We start from the raw sequence: 23,166 nt of genomic DNA on the forward strand, positions 1-23,166 counted from the left end.
AAATGTTTTGCAGAGCTGTGGCTGCAACACACACACACACACACACACACACACACACACACACACACACACACACACACACACACACACACACACACACACACACACACAATTTAATAGACAAGAAGTAAAAATTGTTTTCTTTAACAAGAACTCTCTCTAGGACATAGTAGTTAAGACCCACCGGCCAATGTATTAAGTGTCGGTTTGATATGCACTATTCCATAAAGTTGAGCACTGGTTGCTTATTGCTCCATAGATAAGATAAAACAAGATAAGACTTAATATATCACTGGGTGTTGGTAGTAAATGATGCGAGATGCATGCTAGACAGGATATGTAGGGTAAGGAAACAGGAGCACTTAAGAATATCCAGGAAATGCAGGAAGTGTGTATGCATTAAGATGTAGCACTGTAGAGTAGAGAAGGTAGAAGTCCTGTTTGGCTGACATGTTTAGTTTATACACCGTTGTACAAATAAGTCTAAATCAGGCTTTAGGATAATTGTTTACTGTTTAGGGTTCTATTTCCTGTCATTTAGGTTTCTTTCTCTTCTTGTTCGCGGACACGGCGCACCGCAAATCCAAAACAAGTTTTTGAAATCTACTACAACTGTGTATTAAATCACCAAGTAAGTAATTATTTTAGAATGTTATATATGGCTTCAAAACAGGGTTGCAGCATTGCAAGCACAGTGTATGTATGCATATACTGTGGTAATCTTGTTTGATACTTTGGTTTAGTGATGGATTACTGAAATTTGGTTTGCTTTGTTGAAAGAAACCGCAACAAGCCCACTGAAACAGAAGAACATTTAGAGGGGCATTTTTGCCAATTGTAGCTGAAAAGGTTTTTTTTTTTTTTTATTTCGGAGTGAGATTTGACTTGACAGGCGTATGATAGTGTAGGGTTGATTGAACTTTCAGGACCAACTTAAGAGCAACGGATTGCTTGTTTGTTCTATTTTTTATTTTATTTTTTGATATTCTGTTACTATATCTTAAGTTATATGTAATTCATGTAATAAATAATAAAAGCAATTTATCTTTTTGTTTATATACTCTTGTATTCATTCACATTTATTTATCTCTTCTCAAACTTTTCAGACTTGACCCCCCAAAATAATTATTAAATTGATTCCTGACAAGCACTTGGAATTGTAGTTTGACCCGGTTCCACAGATAAATACCCGACACATGGTGTGAGAACCACTGTTGTAGACTACGGAAGATTTTAGTTAAAATGTTCGCTTTAAAAAACATATTCAAAGATATGCAAACGTTTTCACAATTTTTCAAAAAAATTATTGCAGATCTACAAGCTCGTAGCGTGGCACTTTTAACTTACACTCTTGTCACTACATGTTATTTGTGGTATCGTAAGACAGAATTGTTCTGCAATGTTTTAAAGTTAACAAACAGTAGCCTACCATTGAATCCTTGCGTGTGTTCTTTCATACAGCACAGAGCACACCAATAAACTTGACGCACATGCACACACATCTGCCGCTTCGCCACAGGGAAGACACTGGCTTTTGGGATGTGATGCAATAGGAAAGCAATTGATCCACATCAACTGATTCTCAGTGGGTTAGGTACTCCCATCTGGCTGGTTGCATTCATATTGAGTGAATACTGTTAGTGTTGGGATTCAAAAGCATCAGACACATACAGTGCCAGGTGTCAGGGTCATAATTGTACCTGGTTGCGTATAGGCACTATACACATAATTATACTATAGGCCAGGGGATATAACATGCCTACTGTATGAGCTGTGTCTCATTTGGTGAAAGTGAGTGCATTTTTAGTACCCAAACCTTGTTAACCACATGAGCTCTATTTTATTCTTAATTGTATGACAGTCTCCTTCTTTCAGCTAATTCCCATCGTAGTCGCCACAGTGGATCATCTGTTTCCATGTGCTTCTGTTTTCTGCATCTTCCTCGGTCACACCAGCTACCTGCATGTCCACTCTCACCACATTCAAAAACCTCTTTGGTCTTCCTCTCCTCTTGCCCGGCAGCTACATCTTCAACATCCTTCTCCCAATGTACCCCTCATCCCTCCTCCCAACATGTCCAAAGCATCTGAACCTCTTGCTTTATCCCCAAACCTTCTAACCTGGGCTGATTATCTGTGTAGTCATTTCTGATCTTGTCCCTCCTTGTCACTCCTAATGAGAATCATAGCATCCTAAATTCTTCCACCTCCAGCTCTGCCTTCTGTCTTTTCATCAGTGCCACCATTTCCAAGCCGTACATGGCTCATTACCGTCTTTTCCCTCATCTTCCCTTCACTCTTGTTGATATAACTTCTGTCACAAATCACTCTGGACACTTTTCTCCATCTGTTCTACCCTGCCAGTACCTGCGCTCTCTTCTTAACCTCTCTTCCACACTCCCCATTACGTTGGTTGAGCCCAGGTTTTTAACCACTTGAACCCCAGCATCCCTATTCTGGGGGAAACACTTGCCAAAAATAGCAGGTCTATGCAGCCATGCTCCCTCTGAAATTTGAAGACCAGGCCTGCAGGCAACCCAGACAGTGACCACACAGGCAACCCAGGGACCTCGCAGTCAACCCATACTCCAAGTGAAACCTCACCTATGTGGACATCCACTGCCCTGCCAATGCCCTCAATCCAATACATCAAATAATATGCATGGTCACAGTTAATCCACATAGTGGCTTGAAAGAAAAGACGCTGTCACATGAGCACTGAGAAATTGGCATTTAAAGAAGATAAATCGTAAGGCCTTGTAATGTATGAGAAGGAAACATTGATTACTGTATGAAGACCATTTCAGAGGACTAATATATGTACAGTTATGTGGGTGGCTAAGAGGTGTGTTTGCTGTGGGAAATTATGTTATGTTATTAAATACACTTGGGTTAGTTTGTGAACTTAAAATGTAATTTAAATGGAGAGGTGGAGACTTTGCACATCTTTTTCCGTCTTTGTATGGTTATTAAATTTGACATAGGACCTATATCCCTTTGGCACATGACAACATTTGTATTAATTTTGTATTATTATCCATTAGGCCTACCTCAACCTACCATATTGATATGTTATTGATAATAATTAAAGGAAGCCCTTACAGTAAGCTTGAGGTTTAAGTCATTGAGGTTTAAGTTGCCTAATTAATTGCCTAAAATAATTACATCAATTACAAATTACTGCAGTCCTGCGCTTCTGACAAATGTACTGTTCAGCTTTAAGACGTAATACACTGTTTATATGTGCATCTGAAAGCAATAATCGGATAGCTACGGTGATGTGATACTCCGACATTGGTGACCTACTGAACTATGTGTCTTGCTGTTTTCAACTTTTTGCTTGTTTTCAACTTGTTTTACAATTGAAAATGTATTTGTTAAAAGAATAAAAAGCAAACGACTTGTGGTATGGAAAGGAAAGTCCTAAAAAAATGTAATTTCGGGGCCAAATACGAATAGTGACTCCCTCTGGGGGCACAGAGTTGGATAGGTCACTAATTTCAGTGCAACGCCAAAATTAGTGACCGCCCATGTTTCCACGTCAGATAATATTGTCGCAAGCAGCCCAGAGTGTAGAAGAGAGAGTAACGTCACGCTTTGATCTCGCCGCAAAGCGGGCCTCTATCAAGCCCCCAGAGTTGCTGAGAAACATTGAAGCTGCCACCCCAGTGGCCAAAGCTGGAACTGCAGGCGGGGAGAAATACATGCACGCGCAAAACATGCTGAGAGATATTTATAGATATAGATATAAATATGTAAACATATTATACATAAACACATATGCATTTAGTTATACATAGGCATCTCGAGTGTATTTAATAAATATATCGCGTTCAATCCTTGACACACGGGCTGCCGTAGAACGCAAAAAGGACACTAGTGCGCATGCTCATAACTCTATGGGGATACAAAATCAAACCAATAATTCTACTTCCGGCAGGTTTCCGGGTGCTTCAAAACGCCAGTGAGCACATTCATTGAAATGATAGCTGGGGGCGGGGCAATCCGCCCTCTAGTTATATTATACCTCTATGGCCTCTATGGGCTATAGTTCCAAACATTGGAACTATCTCATTCTCATTGACGTAGACAGAGAACTTCCGCATTCCATTCTTACAATGGGAGTCGACGCTACTGTCATTACTCTCTTTCTAAATTACTCTGAAGCAGCCATAGAGAAGGGAAGCAGCTTGGACCCAGTGTTGCCATGTCTGCTTATTATAAGCGACTTTGGACTTATTTTTCTGCAAAGTCGTTTGTAAATATTGGTAGTTTGTGGGTTGCAGGTTTTAGGCTTGTTTCTAAACTAAAGTGTAGTTGCTTATTTAGGCTTGTTTCCAAATGTTTTAATTATTATTTAAACCAGTGGTTCTCAAATATTTTCATGAAAATGTTTTGTGCCAGGGAGCATTTGTGTTGTTAGACTGTTTCAAAAATATTTTTAGAAAATAGCAGATCTACAAGCAATTTTTTTTCGTCTCTTTAGTATTATTTGACAATTTGGCTATTGTTTGACCAGTTTTACAGTATAGTTTGTTGATTAATTTTTATGCAGTGTTTTTTTTTTTTTTTTTTTAAGGTTTTAAAAGTCCTTAAATTGTCACTTTACTGTCATCTGGGGACCCCACAGGTTGAGAACCACTGGCCTAGTTGCTTCTTTTGGGCTTGTTTTTTCCTAGACCTGGTTGCTTATTTCTCTCACAAAATATGGCAACGCTGGTCGGAAGCAACCTATGAGCTCCGTTCCGTGAGCAATGATAGGACATCCGGTTTTTGAGCTAGCAACAATAAGGTTTCCGGTTGCCTTCAAAATAAGATCACGAATTTGTAATGTTTTTTAAAAGACACAAATCTATTTTAAAAATATATTTATGATGTATGTCTTTTTAAATGGCTTATACTAGATCACTTCCAAGTGCTGATTTAAACAGGCTATTGATCCCCATTAAATGTGCACTTAGCAAAGTTTCTGATCCTGTTTTGCACTTTAACTGGATATTAATTTGTGTTTGTTACATAATGTATTGTTTTTGTATTGTTTGTCCATTATTGTAATAATGCTGCCTCTAGGCCAGGTCACTCTTGGAAAATTATCATGATATAATATTGTTTATTGCAGAAGCAAATAAACAGTGATAAAAGCAACAACAAAATATGCTACAAATAATAATTGTAGATAGAATGGATACAAAATGTATACAAAATGTGTGTGTGTGTGTGTGTGTGTGTGTGTGTGTGTGTGTGTGTGTGTGTGTGTGTGTGTGTGTGTGTGTGAGAGAACTGTTCCATAACTAAGCGCCCCTGAACTTGATAGAAAATTGATACAGACCAGTAGTAAAGAATGTTGGTGAACATTGAGAGATAATTTGTAAAAAGAAAAAGGAAAAAAAAGTGGCAGGCCGTCCAGTGCGGCCAGAGGTCAGAAAAGTGCCGTTTTCAGACAATAGTGGACACTGGACAGGAGACGGCTGATGATGCCAACACTTTTGACATATGCACGCGTGCGGGGACACCTCCCCTACAACGCCACACTCTCAGATAAGCCGGAGAGGTGAAGAAAAAAGTGTGGCGGACCGTCCAGTGAGGTCAGAGGTCCGAAAAGTGCAGTTTTCAGACAACAGTGGACACTGGACAGGCGCCGGCGGACACTGCCGACACTTCTGACATACGCACACGTGCGGGGACACCTCCCCTACAACGCCACACTCTCGGATAAGCCCGAGAGGTGTAAAAAAAAGTGTGGTGGACCGTCCAGTGAGGTCAGAGGTCAGAAAAGTGCTGTTTTCAGTGCATAGCCTTTATAAATTGGACGCTGGACACGAGACAGCTATTTGCTGTGGCACTTGTGACATACGCACAAGGTTTATCATACCTGCCATTCCATCTGTACTTGAATTTTATTTCTGTTATCTATAATTTTATTTCTACTTCATTACATCAGTATTGTTACTTGTTACTGACATATTCTGTTTGGTTGTGTTAGCACAGTCTCTGTAGAAACAGGTCTCAACATTTCACTGCTTGTACCTGTATTGAGTAAGTGACAAATAAATCCCTCTTGATTCTTGTTCAGATTAGTTCCAGAGTTCTCTTTGAAAATGTCACACATTTTTAAATGGCTCCACATCCATTGCCTGATTGATATTAAGCTGGTAGGTACACATGATGTAATAGACATGCCACTAAAAGTATGCACTTAAAAGTTTATTTTCATTCATTATTTATATTCTTTATAATTGTGAATGTTAAACATTTTGGGGTTCTGCTATAGTCACTTAGTAACTATTCTGATGTAATGAAGTAGAAATAAAATTATAGATAACAGAAATAAAATTCAAGTACAGATGGAATGGCAGGTATGATAAACCTTGTGCGTATGTCACAAGTGCCACGGCAAATAGCTGTCTCGTGTCCAGCGTCCAATTTGTAAAGGCTATGCACTGAAAACGGCACTTTTCTGACCTCTGACCTCACTGGACGGTCCGCCACACTTTTTTTTACACCTCTCGGGCTTATCCGAGAGTGTGGCGTTGTAGGGGAGGTGTCCCCGCACGTGTGCGTATGTCAGAAGTGTCGGCAGTGTCCGCCGGCGCCTGTCCAGTGTCCACTATTGTCTGAAAACGGCACTTTTCTGACCTCTGACCTCACTGGACGGTCCGCCACACTTTCTTTTACACCTCTCGTGCTTATCCGAGAGTGTGGCGTTGTAGGGGAGGTGTCCCCGCACGCGTGTGTATGTCAGAAGTGTCGGCAGTGTCCGCCGGCGCCTGTCCAGTGTCCACTATTGTCTGAAAACGGCACTTTTCTGACCTCTGACCTCACTGGACGGTCCGCCACACCTTTTTTTACACCTCTCGGGCTTATCCGAGAGTGTGGCGTAGTAGGGGAGGTGTCCCCGCACGCGTGCGTATGTCAGAAGTGTCGGCAGTGTCCACCGGCGCCTGTCCAGTGTCCACTATTGTCTGAAAACGGCACTTTTCTGACCTCTGACCTCACTGGACGGTCCGCCACACTTTTTTTTACACCTCTCGGGCTTATCCGAGAGTGTGGCGTTGTAGGGGAGGTGTCCCCGCACGCGTGCGTAAGTGTTGGCAGTGTCCGCCGGCGCCTGTCCAGTGTCCACTGTTGTCTGAAAACTGCACTTTTCAGACTTTTTCTGACCATTTATCCATTTAGATAAATTATTAATGTTTCAAAAACCGTTTTTGTTACACAGAAACATAATATGTGTTGTATAGCTTCGTTTAAATGCTTAATTTATAGTTTTAATGTGCAAATTAACCGTTTTTCAGTGGCTCCTTTTTGCTCTAGAGGGTACTCTTATTCTGAAGAGATCGTCCACCGGAAGTCTTATCTTTGCTCCGTTATCGTTGCTCACGGAACACAGCTCAACCTATGCCTGTGTGTTGACATTATTATCCCCATTTCAGCCGGTTTCCTGCGCCCTAATAACGTCCTACAGACTGGAGGACTGGATGGACACAGCAAGGTGCGACCCTATGAACCAGGACTCACTCCACACTGGTCTACATACACAGTGTCAACAATGCAGACGAGGAGGTCGCACAGAAGCACAGGATGCCAGCACGCAAACCGACAGCAAAGTACAAGGTGAGAGAGTCTAGATGTGCAGGTTGACAGTGACATTAAATGGCATCTCTTTACTGCCATCGTCTGTCTGTCTGTCTCTTATTCTGTGTCTCTCTTATTCTGTGTGTGTCTCTGTCTGTCTGTCTGTCTGTCTGTCTGTCTGTCTCTTATTCTGTCTGTCTGTGTCTCTTTCTGTCTGTCTGTCTGTCTGTCTGTCTGTCTCACATTCTGTCTATCTGTCTCTCATTCTGTCTGTCTGTCTGTCTGTCTCTCTCTCTCTCTCTCTCTCTCTCTTTCTGTGTGTCTGTCTGTCTGTCTGTCTGTCTGTCTGTCTGTCTGTCTGTCTGTCTATCTGTCTCTCTCATTCTCTCTCTCATTCTGTGTCTGTCTGTCTGCAAAAAACTTGGTATAAAACCTCTCTCCCTTACTTGTTATCTTAACTCTTTCTCTGTGTGTCTGTCCTTCAGGTTATGGTCCCAGGTTACCCAAGGTGAACTTGTTCACCCTGTTGAGCCTGTGGATGGAGCTTTTCCCCAAAGATGAGCCAGAGGACACAGGCCACAATGAGACTGTAAGTACCCCACCTATCACACACACACACACACACACACACACACACACACACACACACACACACACACACACACACACACACACACACACACACACACACACACACACACACACACACACACACACAAAGGTACTCAAACGCACATTCTGTACAGACAATTCTAAATGGCAATGAGTGTATCACTAGTTGAGTAAACTTGTAAAGAAAAAAAAGTGAATTGGGAGTAGTCGATCTAGAAGTTCACAATTCACTATTTTTGAAGTATAAAATGAGAATTAAAGGGTCTACACCATGAAAATCACTTTTTTCTTGGTTTTTTTGTATTTTTTGGGGTCCCCAGTGTCTCTTGTACCCAAAAAAAATGTTTTCTTTTTAATTCAGTCATTCCTTCTCATTTCATGGATTTCCAGAATGGGCGTGTCTGAACAGGCGATCTCAGAATGGCAATGTTTATGATGTCACAAACATTTTTGATGGCAAACCCAATGTTAAATGAAAAGTGCCCGAATCGCTCCGAAACTTTTTCTACCCCCCCTAAGTGGGGGTCTACAAACAAATACTTCGGGCTCGGATTTTGGCTCCGCCCCCCGGAAGTGGGTGAAACAGGCACCTCAAACACTTGGTGGAATTGTTCAAAAATGTTCAAAGTGTTTTTTTTTCGATTTTGTATTTTTCTTAGATTTTTTTTATTAACTGAATTTATTAACTGAACAGAATTGCTCAGTAGCCCCCCCCTGCCCAAGAGGACGTTTTGGTATTGCAGCTGAAAGTGCTGTATAAGCCAGAGACAATTGACTTGGGATGAGTATATCTGAGTGATGATTTAGGCTCAAACCTTTTGAAAAAGGTTTGAGGGACATACACCATATGATATTAAATATCAAATATTTTTTTTAAATTCATGGTGTAGATCCTTTAAGTGTGTTTGTGTGTGTGTTGTGTGGCAGGTGCGTAGGACAGGTGTGGTGGTGGTACGGGACAGTAAGGTGGTGGGCCTCCACTGCTCGGGGCCAGAGCTCCATGCAGGCCAGGTGGCCGTGGTCACACACGCAGCCAGACTGTCTGGATGTCAGCTGTACTTCTCCAGGAGACCCTGCGCCACCTGCCTCAAGATGCTCATCAATGGTAGGGCTGTCACCATTACAAAATTTAACCCATTAAGACGGGAACGCATACTGTGTCATTTTCGATTTCGGTTAGCTATAACCATTATAACCATTATTTTATACTAAAATATGTAGATCTGCTATTTTTGAAAAATCTTGAACATTTTGTGCAAATCTTTGAATACATATATTTTTTTGAAACAACATTTTTAACTCAAATCTTTGCTTCTGGAGGTCCCGGGAACAACATATTTTACAAATGTTCGCTTTAAAAATATATATATTCAAAGATTTGCACACATTTTCACGAATTTAAAAAAATAGCAGATATACAAGCTCATAGCGCGGCACCGAGTGCCGCGCTATGAGCTTGTATATGATAGCCAAAGAAATCTAAAATGACACAGATTTCCCAGTCTAAATGGGTTAAATTGCCGGTTCATTGTCATACAAATAATTGCAATTAACGATTTTTTGGCATTGAACATGGGAACAATGAATAAAAATGTCATTTCTGTTTGCCTTTTAGGCCTCGTCATCAAGTTGCACAGGGCAGATATGACAAATAACTTGCATATACAAAGAAATTACTGCCATATTTAATAATTGTATACTTATTTTTTTTTATAAAAGCAGAAATATCTGATCTACAGATGTTTCTACAGCCCCCGATCTACAGCTGTTTACTTCCGTGACATGTTTAAGCTTGTAGATCTGCTATTTCTGCTTTTTTCATATTTGAAAATGTATGAACATTTTTCAACATGGAAACGATTAATGACGATTATGCAAAATAATTCAGATTATCTCAAATAATTGCGATTAGACGATTATGTAATAACTGTGACAGGCCTAATCAATGGTGATGGATAGATTGATTGATAGATTGAGTAATTATGCCTTGGTTTATGGCTTGATTTTGTCTGATTGATTGATTGATTGATTATGGTTTGGTTTATGGCTGAGTGTTAGGATAACACTAATGAATTTCCTAGCTGAATACTGCTCATTGTGGTTGTCCTCTTCCAGCGGGGGTCAGCCAGATCGCCTTTTGGCCGGGGGACCCCGAGGTCAGCCTCCTGAGGTCGCCGCCGGTCCCTAGCACAGACCATTCCCAGAACGCCGGTGACTACATTACCCAGGAGGCCGCGCTGGACGCCGTGGCGGCAGAGAGGCTGAAGTCCAACAGCCAGCCCCGCATCTGCGTCCTGCTGCAGCCGCTGGCGCCCGGCCTGCCGCAGTTCATCGACGAGACCTCCAGGGGGAGCGACTTCATGGAGCGGCTGAGCGAGGACGAGCCAGGAGTGGACGCTGGGGAACTCTTCTTCAGGTGTTTTGTTTTTTTCATCTGCCTTCCGACTCCCATTAACCCATTAATGGGAGTCTGTGTAATTTTTTGATTTATTTGGCTATTCAAAAATAACATTGATTGATTGATTGAAATTTTTATTAGGCAAAAGAATGTAAAACAACAGTTACATTTATAATACTTTGTCTAAAAGGTCCAACCAAAAAAGCAGATCTACAAGCTCATAGCGCGGCACAGAGTTACGAGCTTGTAGATCTGCTATTTTTGAAAAATCTTGACCGTTTGTGCAAATATATATCTTTTAAAGGGAGCATTTGTAACTCAAATCTTTGCTCCTGGGTCAAGGAAAATACGTTTTACAGAAAACTGTTAGGATTTAGAAGACATTTGTAGAATCCCCAGAAGCAAAGTTACAAATGTTTGCTTTAAAAATGTATATATATTCAAAGATTTGCACAAATCTTCAAAATGTTTCTAAAATAGCAGACCTACAAGCTTGAGCTTGGAGATCGGCTATTTTTGCTACTTTTGTGTGACTCTGTAGTATGACGAAGTAGGGCATTAATTTACAAAAAAAAACATACTGTTGAAATATGGACATACAAGGTTTCTGCCTGACAGTGAGGATCTGTAAACAACATGTAACAACAGTGCATACAGAGGCATGGCGTGTTGTGCAACTAAAATGGGACAAATCCATGTTCTCAGTCTGATTTCAGTCATTTGGATTCCATATGAAGCCAGCATGTCTTCTGTGGAAGTATGTTGCGCAGCGAAAACAAAAGCGACGCATTCAGAGCTTGTAGATAGGCCATTTTTGGCCATTATTTTAAGATTAGAGCATTTGAATGGTCAAACTAGCAATGTGTATGGAAGCATCTTCCATAAAATCTTAATAGTCCCGGATATTTCATATCAAACCAAAAGTTAAAGCCTCAATCTGGGATTCTTTTCCACCTGGTTGGCAGTATGTACAACGACAGGAACAATTTGAATAAAACATCATAATTTTACATACTGTGTTAATTGTTTAGGATCAGTACTAGTGCGGGCGGGCTCCTTTCATAATGTTTCACAAATCGCACATTAGCTTGGTCATACAAACATTTTCAGTCGTGAGATTGTATTTTTGCTTTAACCCATGCAAATCTCTTCCTGTCCTCCAGACAGCGGAGGAGACACCTGGAGGACTTCTCCAGACACTTCCTGGTCAGCACGGAGCAGCAGCATCGCAACGTTCTCACCCACATGCGACTGGAGAACTTCTGCATGGAGCCCTACTTCTCCAGCCTGAGGCACAACATGAGGGAGCTACTGGGAGTGCTGGCGTCAGTGGCCGCCGGAGTCCCACTGCTACACCACGGCTTTTACAGGTTACAACACACTGCACTTACAAATGTATTGTCATTTTTTTATATATATATAAAAAAATATATATTAATACTGTGTGTATGAGACACACAGTAAACACAGTGAGTGTTAATTGAACTCTGAGCACGTACAAATGCACCCTCACGGGTCAGGATTCTGCTGTGTAACAGTATGTGTGTCTAGTGCAGGGCGTTGCTGAAAATGAGCACTTGTGCTCAGCTGCAACCCTGGGTAAATAAAGAACAAAAAAAAGTAGGACAGGGCAGGAAAGAGAGGGCAGAGACACAAAGGTGCCTCCAAATGGCCTTTATCTTTGGAATCTAAGCCATTTCTGCCCTTTTTATCACCAGGACCTGTCTGTTTAACCGTGCAAATGAAGCTAGTGATTAACTAGCGGTGCGGTGCGGTTGCAGCCAACTCACAAATGAGTTCTGTGAACTGTACATGAAAGGCTTCTCCTCCAAAATGCGGCGGGTCTTTGTGACCTGAGATTAGGAAACAACAAAACAACAATGAGTGACAACCTTTTGGAGAATGCATGGCACTTTGTTTGAGACCGACTGCTTTCACAAGGTCACAGGAAGAGCATTTTGACACTTCAGACTACAATCCCTTCCCTTTTTTTCCTTAACTCTTCTTGCATCTCTGTCTGTTTGTGTCATTTCTGGCTCCTAGTGAACGGTCTTCCACCACGGAGACTCCCCTTTCCACACCACCTGCCTCCTCCATGTCTCCCCACCAGGGAGTGTCCCAAGAAGTGGCCCGCCACTGCATCATTCAAGCAAGGCTGCTGTCCTATCAGACAGGTAGGCTTTGGCTAATTATTTTTTACTTGTCGTACGATGTATGTTGTGATGCAAAAATAGCAGATCTACAAGATCACGGTCAGTATTATGGTCAGTATCATGGCAGTATCATGGTCTGTATCATGTCAGTATCGTAATCTGAACACTCACCGCTTCAACAAACTGTGATTTTCATTCCAGAGGACCCCAAGGTGGGCGTGGGTGCTGTCATCTGGGCAGAGGGACAGTCGGTGAGTTCAGTTACCTTCTCTTGGCCTTTGTTACTAGTTTATGCCTGTTTGTACGTACATTTTAGACCACTGTCCTAATGTTATACACACTATGATTAGGCAAAAATATAGTATATACTATAGCAATATGTTCGCCAAAGAGATTTGGTGTAGAGCGAAAGGTTTTGAGTCATATGTCTAGAACAAAATTCAAACAATATTTAGCTAAACTAAATAAAATGTAAATCTAAATTAGAGAGGTTCTTGTCATCCTAAATTTCTCATTTCTAAATTTACTCTTGAGGGCGCCTCGTAGATTACTGAATAGTGCTTCGACAACATACTGTAATTGCAATGTCCCCAGTTAGATTCTGGGCTGGACACCTGCATGTACTTTCTCCTCTCTCTGCCCTCAGTTACCTTTTTCCCTACTATCTTGTCTAAACAATGGAAAATGCAGTCTGTGCGAAATACTGTCGCGTGAACCTCTGCGCATGTTACGTTCTCCCGGTGAAACTCCTCTCTGTCAGGTGAAAAAGATGCAGCTGGCGACCCCTTGTGTATCAGAGGAGATGTGTGTTTGTCTACAACCTCCCCAAGAGCAAATGTGGGGGGTTTGCAGTGACATGGACCACAGTATGCATGGGGAAATGGACATGAATACATGTACATTTGCAAGACAATTGGAAAAATAAACAATTCTCACTTGCCTGTCTGTCTAAAACGATGTCAGTGGTCAAATAATGTACTGTGGACTGTACACTGACAATGACATTAACATGCGATTCTATCGTGTTCTTCTGTTCTGTTACCATAGGCTGGCTGTGATGGTACGGGTCGCCTATATCTGCTGGGTTGCGGGTACAACGCCTACCCAGCGGGCTCGCAGTACGCCGAGTACCCTCAGATGGACAACAAGCAGCAGGACCGACAGAGACGCAAATACAGATACATGGTTCACGCAGAGCAGAACGCACTTACATTTAGGTCAGGGTGCACACACACACACACACACACACACACACACACACACACACACACACACACACACACACACACACACACACACACACACACACACACACACACACACACACACACACACACACACACACACACACACACACACACACACACTCTCTACTGGGAAATGCATGCACTTTTACTACTAGCTTTTTACTGGGGGGCATGGGGGGAAATCCATGGCTCTGCATTTGGTCATTAATTTTTGTTATCACTGGTGGGGGATATGTTTTATTCCTGCTTCTGGTCAGAATTAATTAAATACACACATTTCCTTTTGGGAAATATGTCTGATCTGTTTGATATAACAATTTGAAAATGTATGTTAACCACATACTAAAATAAATAAATAATAATATGTTATATATATCTATATTATCCAAAAAAAGGCAAAAATATCTAAAATAGCAGATCAACAAGCTCTCAATGGTACCACGCGTTGTGAGTTTGTAGATTGGCTAATTTCTTTATTTGTCGTATGATGAAGTATATCGTCGCTGTCCAGCAGGAACCAGCTAACTCCATTGTAAGATTCTTTTTTTTCCATAAATCAACGCTATTGAACACCCTTCACGTCTGTGTAAATTATTTTTTTTGAAACAATGAAAAGTATTAAAAACAACAAAACAACAACAAAACCTCCCAACTCCATTGGATCCTCAAACTGTCCGTCAAAACCACGCAACTCCCCCCTCTCCTCTCCTGCTGCCGTTGCACAGCACAGCGCAGAGCACACTGCGCAGTGAGAGGAGGAGCAGCACATAAACAAACTAAACGGCAGGGTTTTTCTCCCCGTAGTCTGTTAAAACTATGCAGTGTACCTGTTTATCAAACTTAGCACTGACGCTAATGTTATGAAAACGAGTAATTCTATTTCTAAAATCTATGAAGTGTTTAATGAGGAGAGCAATGTGACAAGAAATTTGTTCATAGCATTTCTGTCGCGCTAGTTCTACTCAAACTCCAACTCTGTGAACCCCTCTTTGCAGAAGTTATTGTAATATTTAAAGTCCTGTTTATTATTGTAGGCCTATATAATAAGTGTCATGAAGCATCAGGGCATTAATTCACACGTTGTGATGCATTGTGAGCTTGGAGATCCATTGTTAGCTTTTAGGAATTTAGCCCCATTTGAAAGCTGTTCGGACTCCTAACTCCACTTGAGCTGGATTTCTGTTCGGACAAAACCCCTAACTCCACTTGAGCTGGATTTGGGTAAAGTGGTGATAATATAATGACACATGCAAGTATCTGACAATATATAAAGTCACTATACCAACTTTGATGAGGCAGTATTGCTTTGTTTTAACACATTGGGTGCCAGAGGTTTATTAAAATATTATACGTTGAGTGCCTGCATTTCTTTCATCCACTTGCGTTATACTTTTCGTGCTGTAGAAGCCCCGACGCGGAAGTGCATGTAAACAAAGCGTGCGTGCGAGACGGCGGAGGGTCCCGACTAACGCCTGGAACAATAATATTTCCAACGCGATCCTCCATTGCAGCGTGATCGCCGATCGAAAACGGCTCGTTTCCACCACGTTAAAAAGAAATGGAGATATTAAGCTTTTAGTCAAGGAGATAACATTGAAAACGCCGACCGGAAGGATTTTTGACATGGAGCCACATCCAGCCTCTTCTTCTCAGAAACTCCTTGGGTGATGTCAAAGTTTCGTTTTAGCGCCCCACGTGGGCCACTCGTATAAAAATAGAATTGACCGGACCGTTTTCGGCACTTCTCGTTTGGATCCTCAAAAACGGTCCGGACCGTTTATGGCACTCGATGTGTTAAAAATATAAGGTTTTCTTAATTTCCTGAAAAACTTATATTTAGTTTTTTCATTTCCTGAAAAATGAGCATTTTGGAGTTAGCTGGTTGCTGCTGGACAGCAGAGATGTATAGGTCTTAAGTGGTTTAGAAAATGTCGCTCCCCCTCCATTTTCATTACAAATGGATCGCTGTGTAGATAACGTCTGACTGTGTATTTTGGTTTGGAAGTTGAATCAATGCTCAGTGGTTAACGTCTAATTCTTCATTACTGTCATTTCAGGAGCAGGGAGATCAAAGCAGGGGAGCCCACCATGATGTTTGTGACCAAGTGTCCGTGTGACGAGTGTGTTCCTCTGATCAGAGGGGCGGGCGTCACTCACATCTACACCACCGACCAGGACAGCGGCAAGGACAAGGGAGACATCTCCTACCTGAGGTTCAGCGGCCTCAAGGGAGTCAGCAAGTTCATAGTGAGTAGTGGAATGGATAGAATACACAGTATTACACACTGAAAAGTTGTGAAAACTGTACTAGTGTACGTTTGCTGATAATTGACCATATTCACGTGGCAGCCGTATTGTTCTTACGTTATACGAGTGTGATGTAAGAGCAAAATGGTCCATAAGTTAAAATGGGTTACTTTCTTTTCCTGTATAATGACATTTGTTTACCATAGATTGTGTTGGAATACCATGTTGACTGGTACTGTACCTTTTGGAAAGCTGGCCCCTTCCGCTGTTGCGCTTATTCTGGTTGAGATGAGAACACAACTTAAACGTTTTAATTATTTTGGCCCCTACACCCCTGTCCCTCAAGATGCCTTGCCTTTTGTCACAATGCCATTGTAAATAAGAATTTGTCCTTAATTGCCTGGTTAAATAACTTTAAGAAAATATTTGTCCCTGACACTTAACTCATGTCTTCACAGTGGCAGAAGGGTTTATCCTCCTCCTACCTTGCAAGTAAGTGATTCTTCATCTTGTCCTTCTCTCATCAAACATTCAAACTCGCCTTTATTCTATTGTATTGGAACTCTCTGGAGTCTGACTCTGGACTATGCTATCTTTTGTGTGTGTGTGTGTGTGTGTGTGTGTGTGTGTGTGTGTGTGTGTGTGTGTGTGTGTGTGTGTGTGTGTGTGTGTGTGTGTGTGTGTGTGTGTGTGTGTGTGTGTGTGTGTGTGTGTGTGTGTGTGTGTGTGTGTGTGTGCGTGCACGCTTGTAGATGGCTGTGTTGGGAAGCATGGCAGGCAGCCTGAACAGGAGAACCCTTGCAACAAGAGGCATTGCCGTGACAGATCCCAGGACATGCCACCTGTCTGCTGAACAACACCAAAGAAGAAAATAATCACAATTTAACCGTTGGCGGTACAGATCCAATATTTTAAGACTTGTCTAAATACGGTAGATGGTAGGAAAAAAAAGAAAAGAAAAAAAGGTAATTACTTTCCATGTAATTCCTCCTTCTTCCCTCATCCAGATGGAATGACTATGAGGTCCGTGCACAAAATAGGCTAAGGAGCTGTGTCCACCAAGATGTTTTTTTTCATGGCCGCAGGGTATGTTTTTTTAATTGTTTACAAAGGGAGCTCCGTGTTTTTGGAAACCCAGCAGCGCAACGAGGCGCTAAGCGTCTATTTTGTGCTACGCGTTCACGTTAGAAACGCTTTGGTGGACACAGTCCAAAACTGGAGACATGGAAGCTAATTTTGAGTGAGAGCTCATAGCAAGTCTGAAGGAGTTTTCCACCGGTGTTACTGAGGGCATACTAGCCCTGGCGGCATACCTACCTATCCCTTGTGAAGGAGCTAGGATGTAAACTACTGTATACTGTAGTGTACCAACCCTACGCTTGGATCTTCTGTTGCACTACAATGCATGGAAACACACTCCTTCTCTGATCTTGCACTTAAGTGCAACTAGATTAGAGCATCTTGTTAATGCACAAATTGTAAGCGCCTGCATAGCTTGGAGCGGCGAGAACCCATTTTCCCATATGAACCCATCTTCATATAATTGGTCCTCACTAGTGCTCATTATAAGATGGTATCATTTCTGTTTATTTGGTCTGTGTCTCAGAGGAGGGATGCGGAAAGTTCAGAAACCTGGCTAGTGCCTACCAGTGACATAATAAATGTGAGCAGATTTGGTATTTTCAAACAAGATTTCAAGATTATTTTATTTTTATTAATGCAAGAACGATGGCTTCTATTTCAGCATACTATCTTTCCAGGAAGAGAAAGGTAGTAGTTTTGTTTGCTTAGAATCCCCATCGACGATGACATTGGTAGGCAGATTTCGGGAACTGTCCATAGCCCACCAAAGAGACACAGAGATAGAGGACGGAAATGGTCTTATCTTTTTTTTTTTTAAACTTTGTTTATTGGGTTTTTCACAGCAGGATTCAGCATTGAATACACATGCTCAGGTGCATAAAAAGCTCCTTAATGCAACCAATAAAATATAAAAGTACAATTATCACATTAAATTATCACCCCAGGACATACAGGACAGGTACAAAACAAAAATAAAATAAATACATAAACAAATTATATAAAGAAAACACAGACCGAACAAGACAAAAACAAAATTAGAACAGACACATCAGTCAAACCATCCATATCAATGTCACGTTTAAAATCCGCTATACAGCACAACACCCCCGCCACAGCAAACCCATCGTATCAATGCTCCACCAGACCTCACGTATCCCTGATCAGAGATGGATTCAAATTCCGGACAAATTGAAAGAATGGATCCCATACCTTCCCAAACTTACTGGAGGAGCCATTTAATGAGAATCTTATCTTTTCCAGTTTTAGACAATACAAGATGTCTCTTATCCAATGAGTGTGAGAGGGGGAAGTAGGTGATTTCCAATTAATTAAAATGAGTCTCCTGGCCAATAGAGTGACAAAGGCCAAAACATCTTTTTCTATTTTAGAGAGCGAGGGCACTGAGGGGAACACCCCAAACAGCGCGCCGTAAGGAGTGGGCTCCACCGTTCTCCCCACTATCCCTGATATGGACTGAAAGACCTCTGTCCAATATTTGTGTATAGATGGGCAAAGCCAGAACATATGGATGAGGTCTGCTGGAGATTGTTGACATCTATCACAATCAGGAGATACAGTATCATAAATCCTTGACAACCGGGCCTTGGTATAGTAGATACGGTGTACAAGTTTACATTGAATGAGAGCATGTCTTGCGCAAATAGAGGACCCATGTACTCGCAGCAGAATTGCATCCCAAACCTCATCAGTTATTTCCTCTCCCAAGTCCCCCTCCCAACGAGCTTTTATAGAATTCAGAGTTTCAGGCCGTAGACAACAGATCTCCTCATAAACACATGAAATTGCACCCTTCAAAGATGGTAGTGGAGTTAAAAAAGTGTCTAAGACAGAGTCATCAGGCAGATTGGGAAATATGGGAAACGTTCTTTGAACAAAGCTACGGACCTGTAAATATCTGAAAAAATGCTGTCTGGAAATTGAATATTTATCCCGAAGTTGCTGGAAGGATGCAAAGACATTATTGACGTATAAATGTTTAAAAGTACGAATGCCTAGGCCTGACCATATTGAAAAAGCCCCGTCCACCAGAGAGGGATGAAAAACATGGTTAGCTGCCACTGGGGCATGAATAGAGAAAGACTGAAGACCAAAGTGGCGTCTAAATTGGAGCCAGATTTTTAAAGATTTTTTAACAATAACGTTCTTAGTGTATGGAGAGGTAGAGGAAAGAATAGGGGAGTGTGCTAAAGCACTCAATGTCACGGGTCCAGCCGAATTTGACTCCATGACCAACCACGTTGAGGGGGGATCAAAGGTTTCATATTGAATCCAATATTTTAGAATTCTAATATTGGCAGACCAATAATAAAACCTGAAATTAGGTAGAGCCATTCCTCCAAGAGATTTGGGTCTCTGCAAGTATTGTTTACGCAACCTCGGTACTTTCTTATCCCAGATAAACTCAGAGATCATGCTATCTAACTTACTGAAAAAGGTCTGGGGGAGAAAAAGGGGAATACATTGAAACAGATAAGAAAACCGAGGGAGAATATTCATCTTAACCGAGTTGATTCGTGCAGCTAGGGATAGATTAAGTAAAGACCATCGGTCGAAGTCAGCCTTGACTCTTGTCAGTAAGGGAGCAAAGTTTGTCTTATGGAGATCCTCATACTCCCGCGAGACATGTATTCCAAGGTAAGTAAACCCATCCTGAGCAATTCTAAAGGGAAAATTATGTAGTGGATAGTTTCTAGCCGCATTATTAATGGGAAATATTTCACTTTTATCCAGGTTCAGTTTGTACCCTGATATTTGACCAAAAGATTTAAGAGTAGCCAGGGCAGCAGGGACCGAAACAGGCAAGTTGGAAACATACAAGAGAAGATCATCAGCATAGAGAGAAACCTTCAACTCGCAACCATATCTAGCTATGCCAGTAATGAGCGGGTTAGCTCTAAGTGCTATCGAAAGTGGTTCGATGGCGAGTGCGAATAACAATGGACTCAGGGGACAGCCCTGTCTGGTGGATCGGTGAAGGTGAAAATACTCAGATTGAACATTGTTTGTCTTAACCGAAGCTAGCGGAGATGAGTAGAGCAGCTTAACCCAGGAAGTAAAGCGCTCACCAAAACCAAACTGCCCCAAGGTATGAAATAGATAATTCCACTCCACTCTATCAAATGCCTTCTCGGCGTCCAATGATATCAAAGCCTCTTGAGTGTTGGGGGGGGAGGAGTTATAAATGGTGTTAAACAGCTGCCTGAGGTTAGAGAATGAATGCCTGTTGCGAATGAATCCAGTTTGATCTGGAGAGATAATTGAAGGGAGAATAGATTCCAGGCGTGATGCCAGCAATTTAGATATCAATTTAAAGTCCACATTCAATAAACTTATTGGGCGATAGGAGGTACACTCAAGAGGATCTTTGCCTTTTTTCAAAAGAAGGGAGATGGAGGCCTGGCTAAGAGTCTGGGGAAGACACCCAAGTTCGAGCGCTTCATTAAACATGTCCAACAGTAGCGGGCCTAATTTGTGAAAGAACTTCTTATAAAAGTCAGATGGAAAGCCATCAGGACCCGGACACTTCCCACTCTGTAGGCTCGATGCGGCTGCACTGAGCTCTGCCAGAGTGATTGGCCTCTCCATTTCCTCAACTACAGGTTGCTCAATGGTGGGAATGTCTAGATTATCAAAAAAAGCATCAAAGGCAGTGTCAGAGACCTGGTCTGAAGAATATAAAGTGGCGTAGAACTCCTTAAAAACGTTATTGATTTCTAATGGTTTGGTAGTAATGCCTGAATTGGACCGAATTTGGGGGATTAGGTTGGAGGTCGAAATTTGCCGTAGTTGATGTGCCAACAGTTTACTAGCCTTATCCCCCTGTTCGAAAAACCTGGATCTTGTCTGAATTAGAAGTTCAGTGGTACGATTTGTAGTGAGAACATTGTATTCTGCTTGTAAGGTAAGACGCTCCCTATAAAGCTCTGGAGAAGGGGAGACAGCGTAAACAGCATCAATCTGAGATATACGTTGAGACAAATTAACCAATTTATCCTTTCGACATCTCTCCTCAAATCTAGCATATGAGATTATCTCCCCCCGAATATATGCTTTTAGGCTTTCCCATAGTAAAGAGGCTGAAACATCAGGTGTTCTGTTGAAGCTTAGAAAAAAATCTATTTGTTTGGAGACAAAATCGACAAAACCCTCGCTAGTGAGCAGACGAGTATTAAGACGCCAAGGTGCTCGTGTAGTTGTAAAGTTCTTAAAGAACACATTCATGGAAACGGGCGCATGATCAGATATAACGATAGCATCATATTTACACGCAGACACATCTGAGAGTAACCTGTCGTCCACCAGAAAGAAATCTATACGGGTGAAGGTGTGATGAACATGAGAGAAAAAAGAGTATTCTCTTTTAGAGGGGTTGAAAAAACGCCAGGCATCTGACACCGCAAATTCAGACATGAAGGATTGTATTATTCTAGAGGACCTTGAAGGTGCACAGACCTTAGTAGACGAACGATCCAGCCGAGGACAAAGCCAGCAGTTGAAGTCACCACCTAATATCAGATAGTGTGAGGACATATCAGGTAACTTGGAGAAAAGGCGTTTAAAGAAGGCATCATCATCACAGTTGGGAGCATAAACATTAGCAAAGGCTACCCGAGTGTTATGAATTTGTCCAGTAACGATCACAAATCTACCATTAGGATCGGAGGTAACATTTGAAAGCTGAAAGGGAACAGACTTATGTAACAAAATAGCTGCACCTCTTGCTTTGCCTGAGAAAGAGGAATGATAGATCTGCCCAACCCAACTCCTCTTAAGTTTCAAATGGTCAGAAGCCTTGAGATGGGTTTCCTGTAAAAAAATGACATGTGCTCCCAACTGGTTAACATGATGCAACACTTTACTGCGCTTTATAGGATTGTTGAGCCCCTTACAATTAAAGCTAGTGAATCGAATTTCACCCCCACCAGACCTTGTCATTAAATTAACCTGGGCCATAATTAAACCAGTGGAATGCTATGTATACCGAGGGCACAGCACTGCAACGAATCACAAGATCGATGTTAGACTGATGAAAACAGGAACAAACGAAAAACAAAAACACATATACACCCCCCCCACCCACAAACCACCCCACAAACACGGCAGAAGCAACCCCCCGAAAGAGATGCGCGCCCCCCACCCCTAATACTACAAAAACCTTGTTACACAACATAGTAGCCCACCTTACTCAAGCTACCTAAGCGTAAACTCCAAAGAGAATGTGACAATAAATGAAAAAATGCAAAATAAAAATGCACATTAGTATACCTATAATCCGTACAACCAACACAAATCTTTCGTGTAAAAAACAAAAGAGGTATTAAACACCAAAACACATCAGAAACAAGACCATCAAAAAGTGCACATGAGTTACACCATTAAACCACTGTCCGCAGTAAAAGTTATTTCCATCATAACCATAAAAAAACAAACTAAATAAAAGGACAGGTGCATCACTCAATAACAGCTATGGAATGTCATCCATGCAATGTCAGAAGCAAAAATAAAATAAGCATACAAACAATAATATAGGCGACACAACCATACATAGATGGCCTATCCACAGCAACCACAAAGAGGTAGATTTTTTGATCCTTTTCTCTTTTTTTTTTCTTTGAATAAAATAGAAGTTTGAAAAAAAATAAAAATTTGAAAAAAATAAAAATTTGAAAAAATATAAAAAATAAACTTTTGAAAAAAAATACATTTTGGATTTTTTTTTTTTTTTTTTTTTTTGAAAAAAATAAAATTTTGAATTTTGAAAAAAATAAAAAACATTTTGAAAAAATAAAATTATTAATATTAAATATCAAATATTATTTAAACAACAACAATGA

The 23,166-nt window shown here is 41.3% G+C and overlaps 1 protein-coding gene across 1 annotated transcript; it reads left to right on the top strand.

The window, feature by feature from the left end:
• The first annotated feature begins 7,394 nt into the window (after positions 1 to 7,394).
• On the top strand, positions 7,395 to 22,347 carry cdadc1 (cytidine and dCMP deaminase domain containing 1). The gene is made up of 11 exons (XM_080423053.1): positions 7,395 to 7,610; positions 8,057 to 8,160; positions 9,111 to 9,288; positions 10,299 to 10,599; positions 11,745 to 11,951; positions 12,625 to 12,755; positions 12,936 to 12,985; positions 13,782 to 13,951; positions 16,039 to 16,228; positions 16,687 to 16,720; positions 16,981 to 22,347. Exons 1-11 carry the CDS (start codon positions 7,475 to 7,477, stop codon positions 17,079 to 17,081), a joined length of 1,602 nt encoding a protein of 533 aa, XP_080279179.1. The 5' UTR covers positions 7,395 to 7,474; the 3' UTR covers positions 17,082 to 22,347.
• The last annotated feature ends 819 nt before the right edge of the window (positions 22,348 to 23,166 follow it).

The sequence above is a fragment of the Gymnoscopelus braueri genome (genome assembly GCF_963280865.1).
Source record: "Gymnoscopelus braueri genome assembly, chromosome: 24".
NCBI lineage: Eukaryota > Metazoa > Chordata > Actinopteri > Myctophiformes > Myctophidae > Gymnoscopelus > Gymnoscopelus braueri.

Coding starts and splice junctions, on each gene's coding strand:
- cdadc1 (XM_080423053.1), top strand. CDS start 7,475: ATGGACACAGCAAGGTGCGACCCTATGAACCAGGACTCACTCCACACT. Junction 12,756..12,935: donor GCTGCTGTCCTATCAGACAG/GTAGGCTTTGGC, acceptor TTTTCATTCCAG/AGGACCCCAAGGTGGGCGTG. Junction 13,952..16,038: donor CAGAACGCACTTACATTTAG/GTCAGGGTGCAC, acceptor CTGTCATTTCAG/GAGCAGGGAGATCAAAGCAG.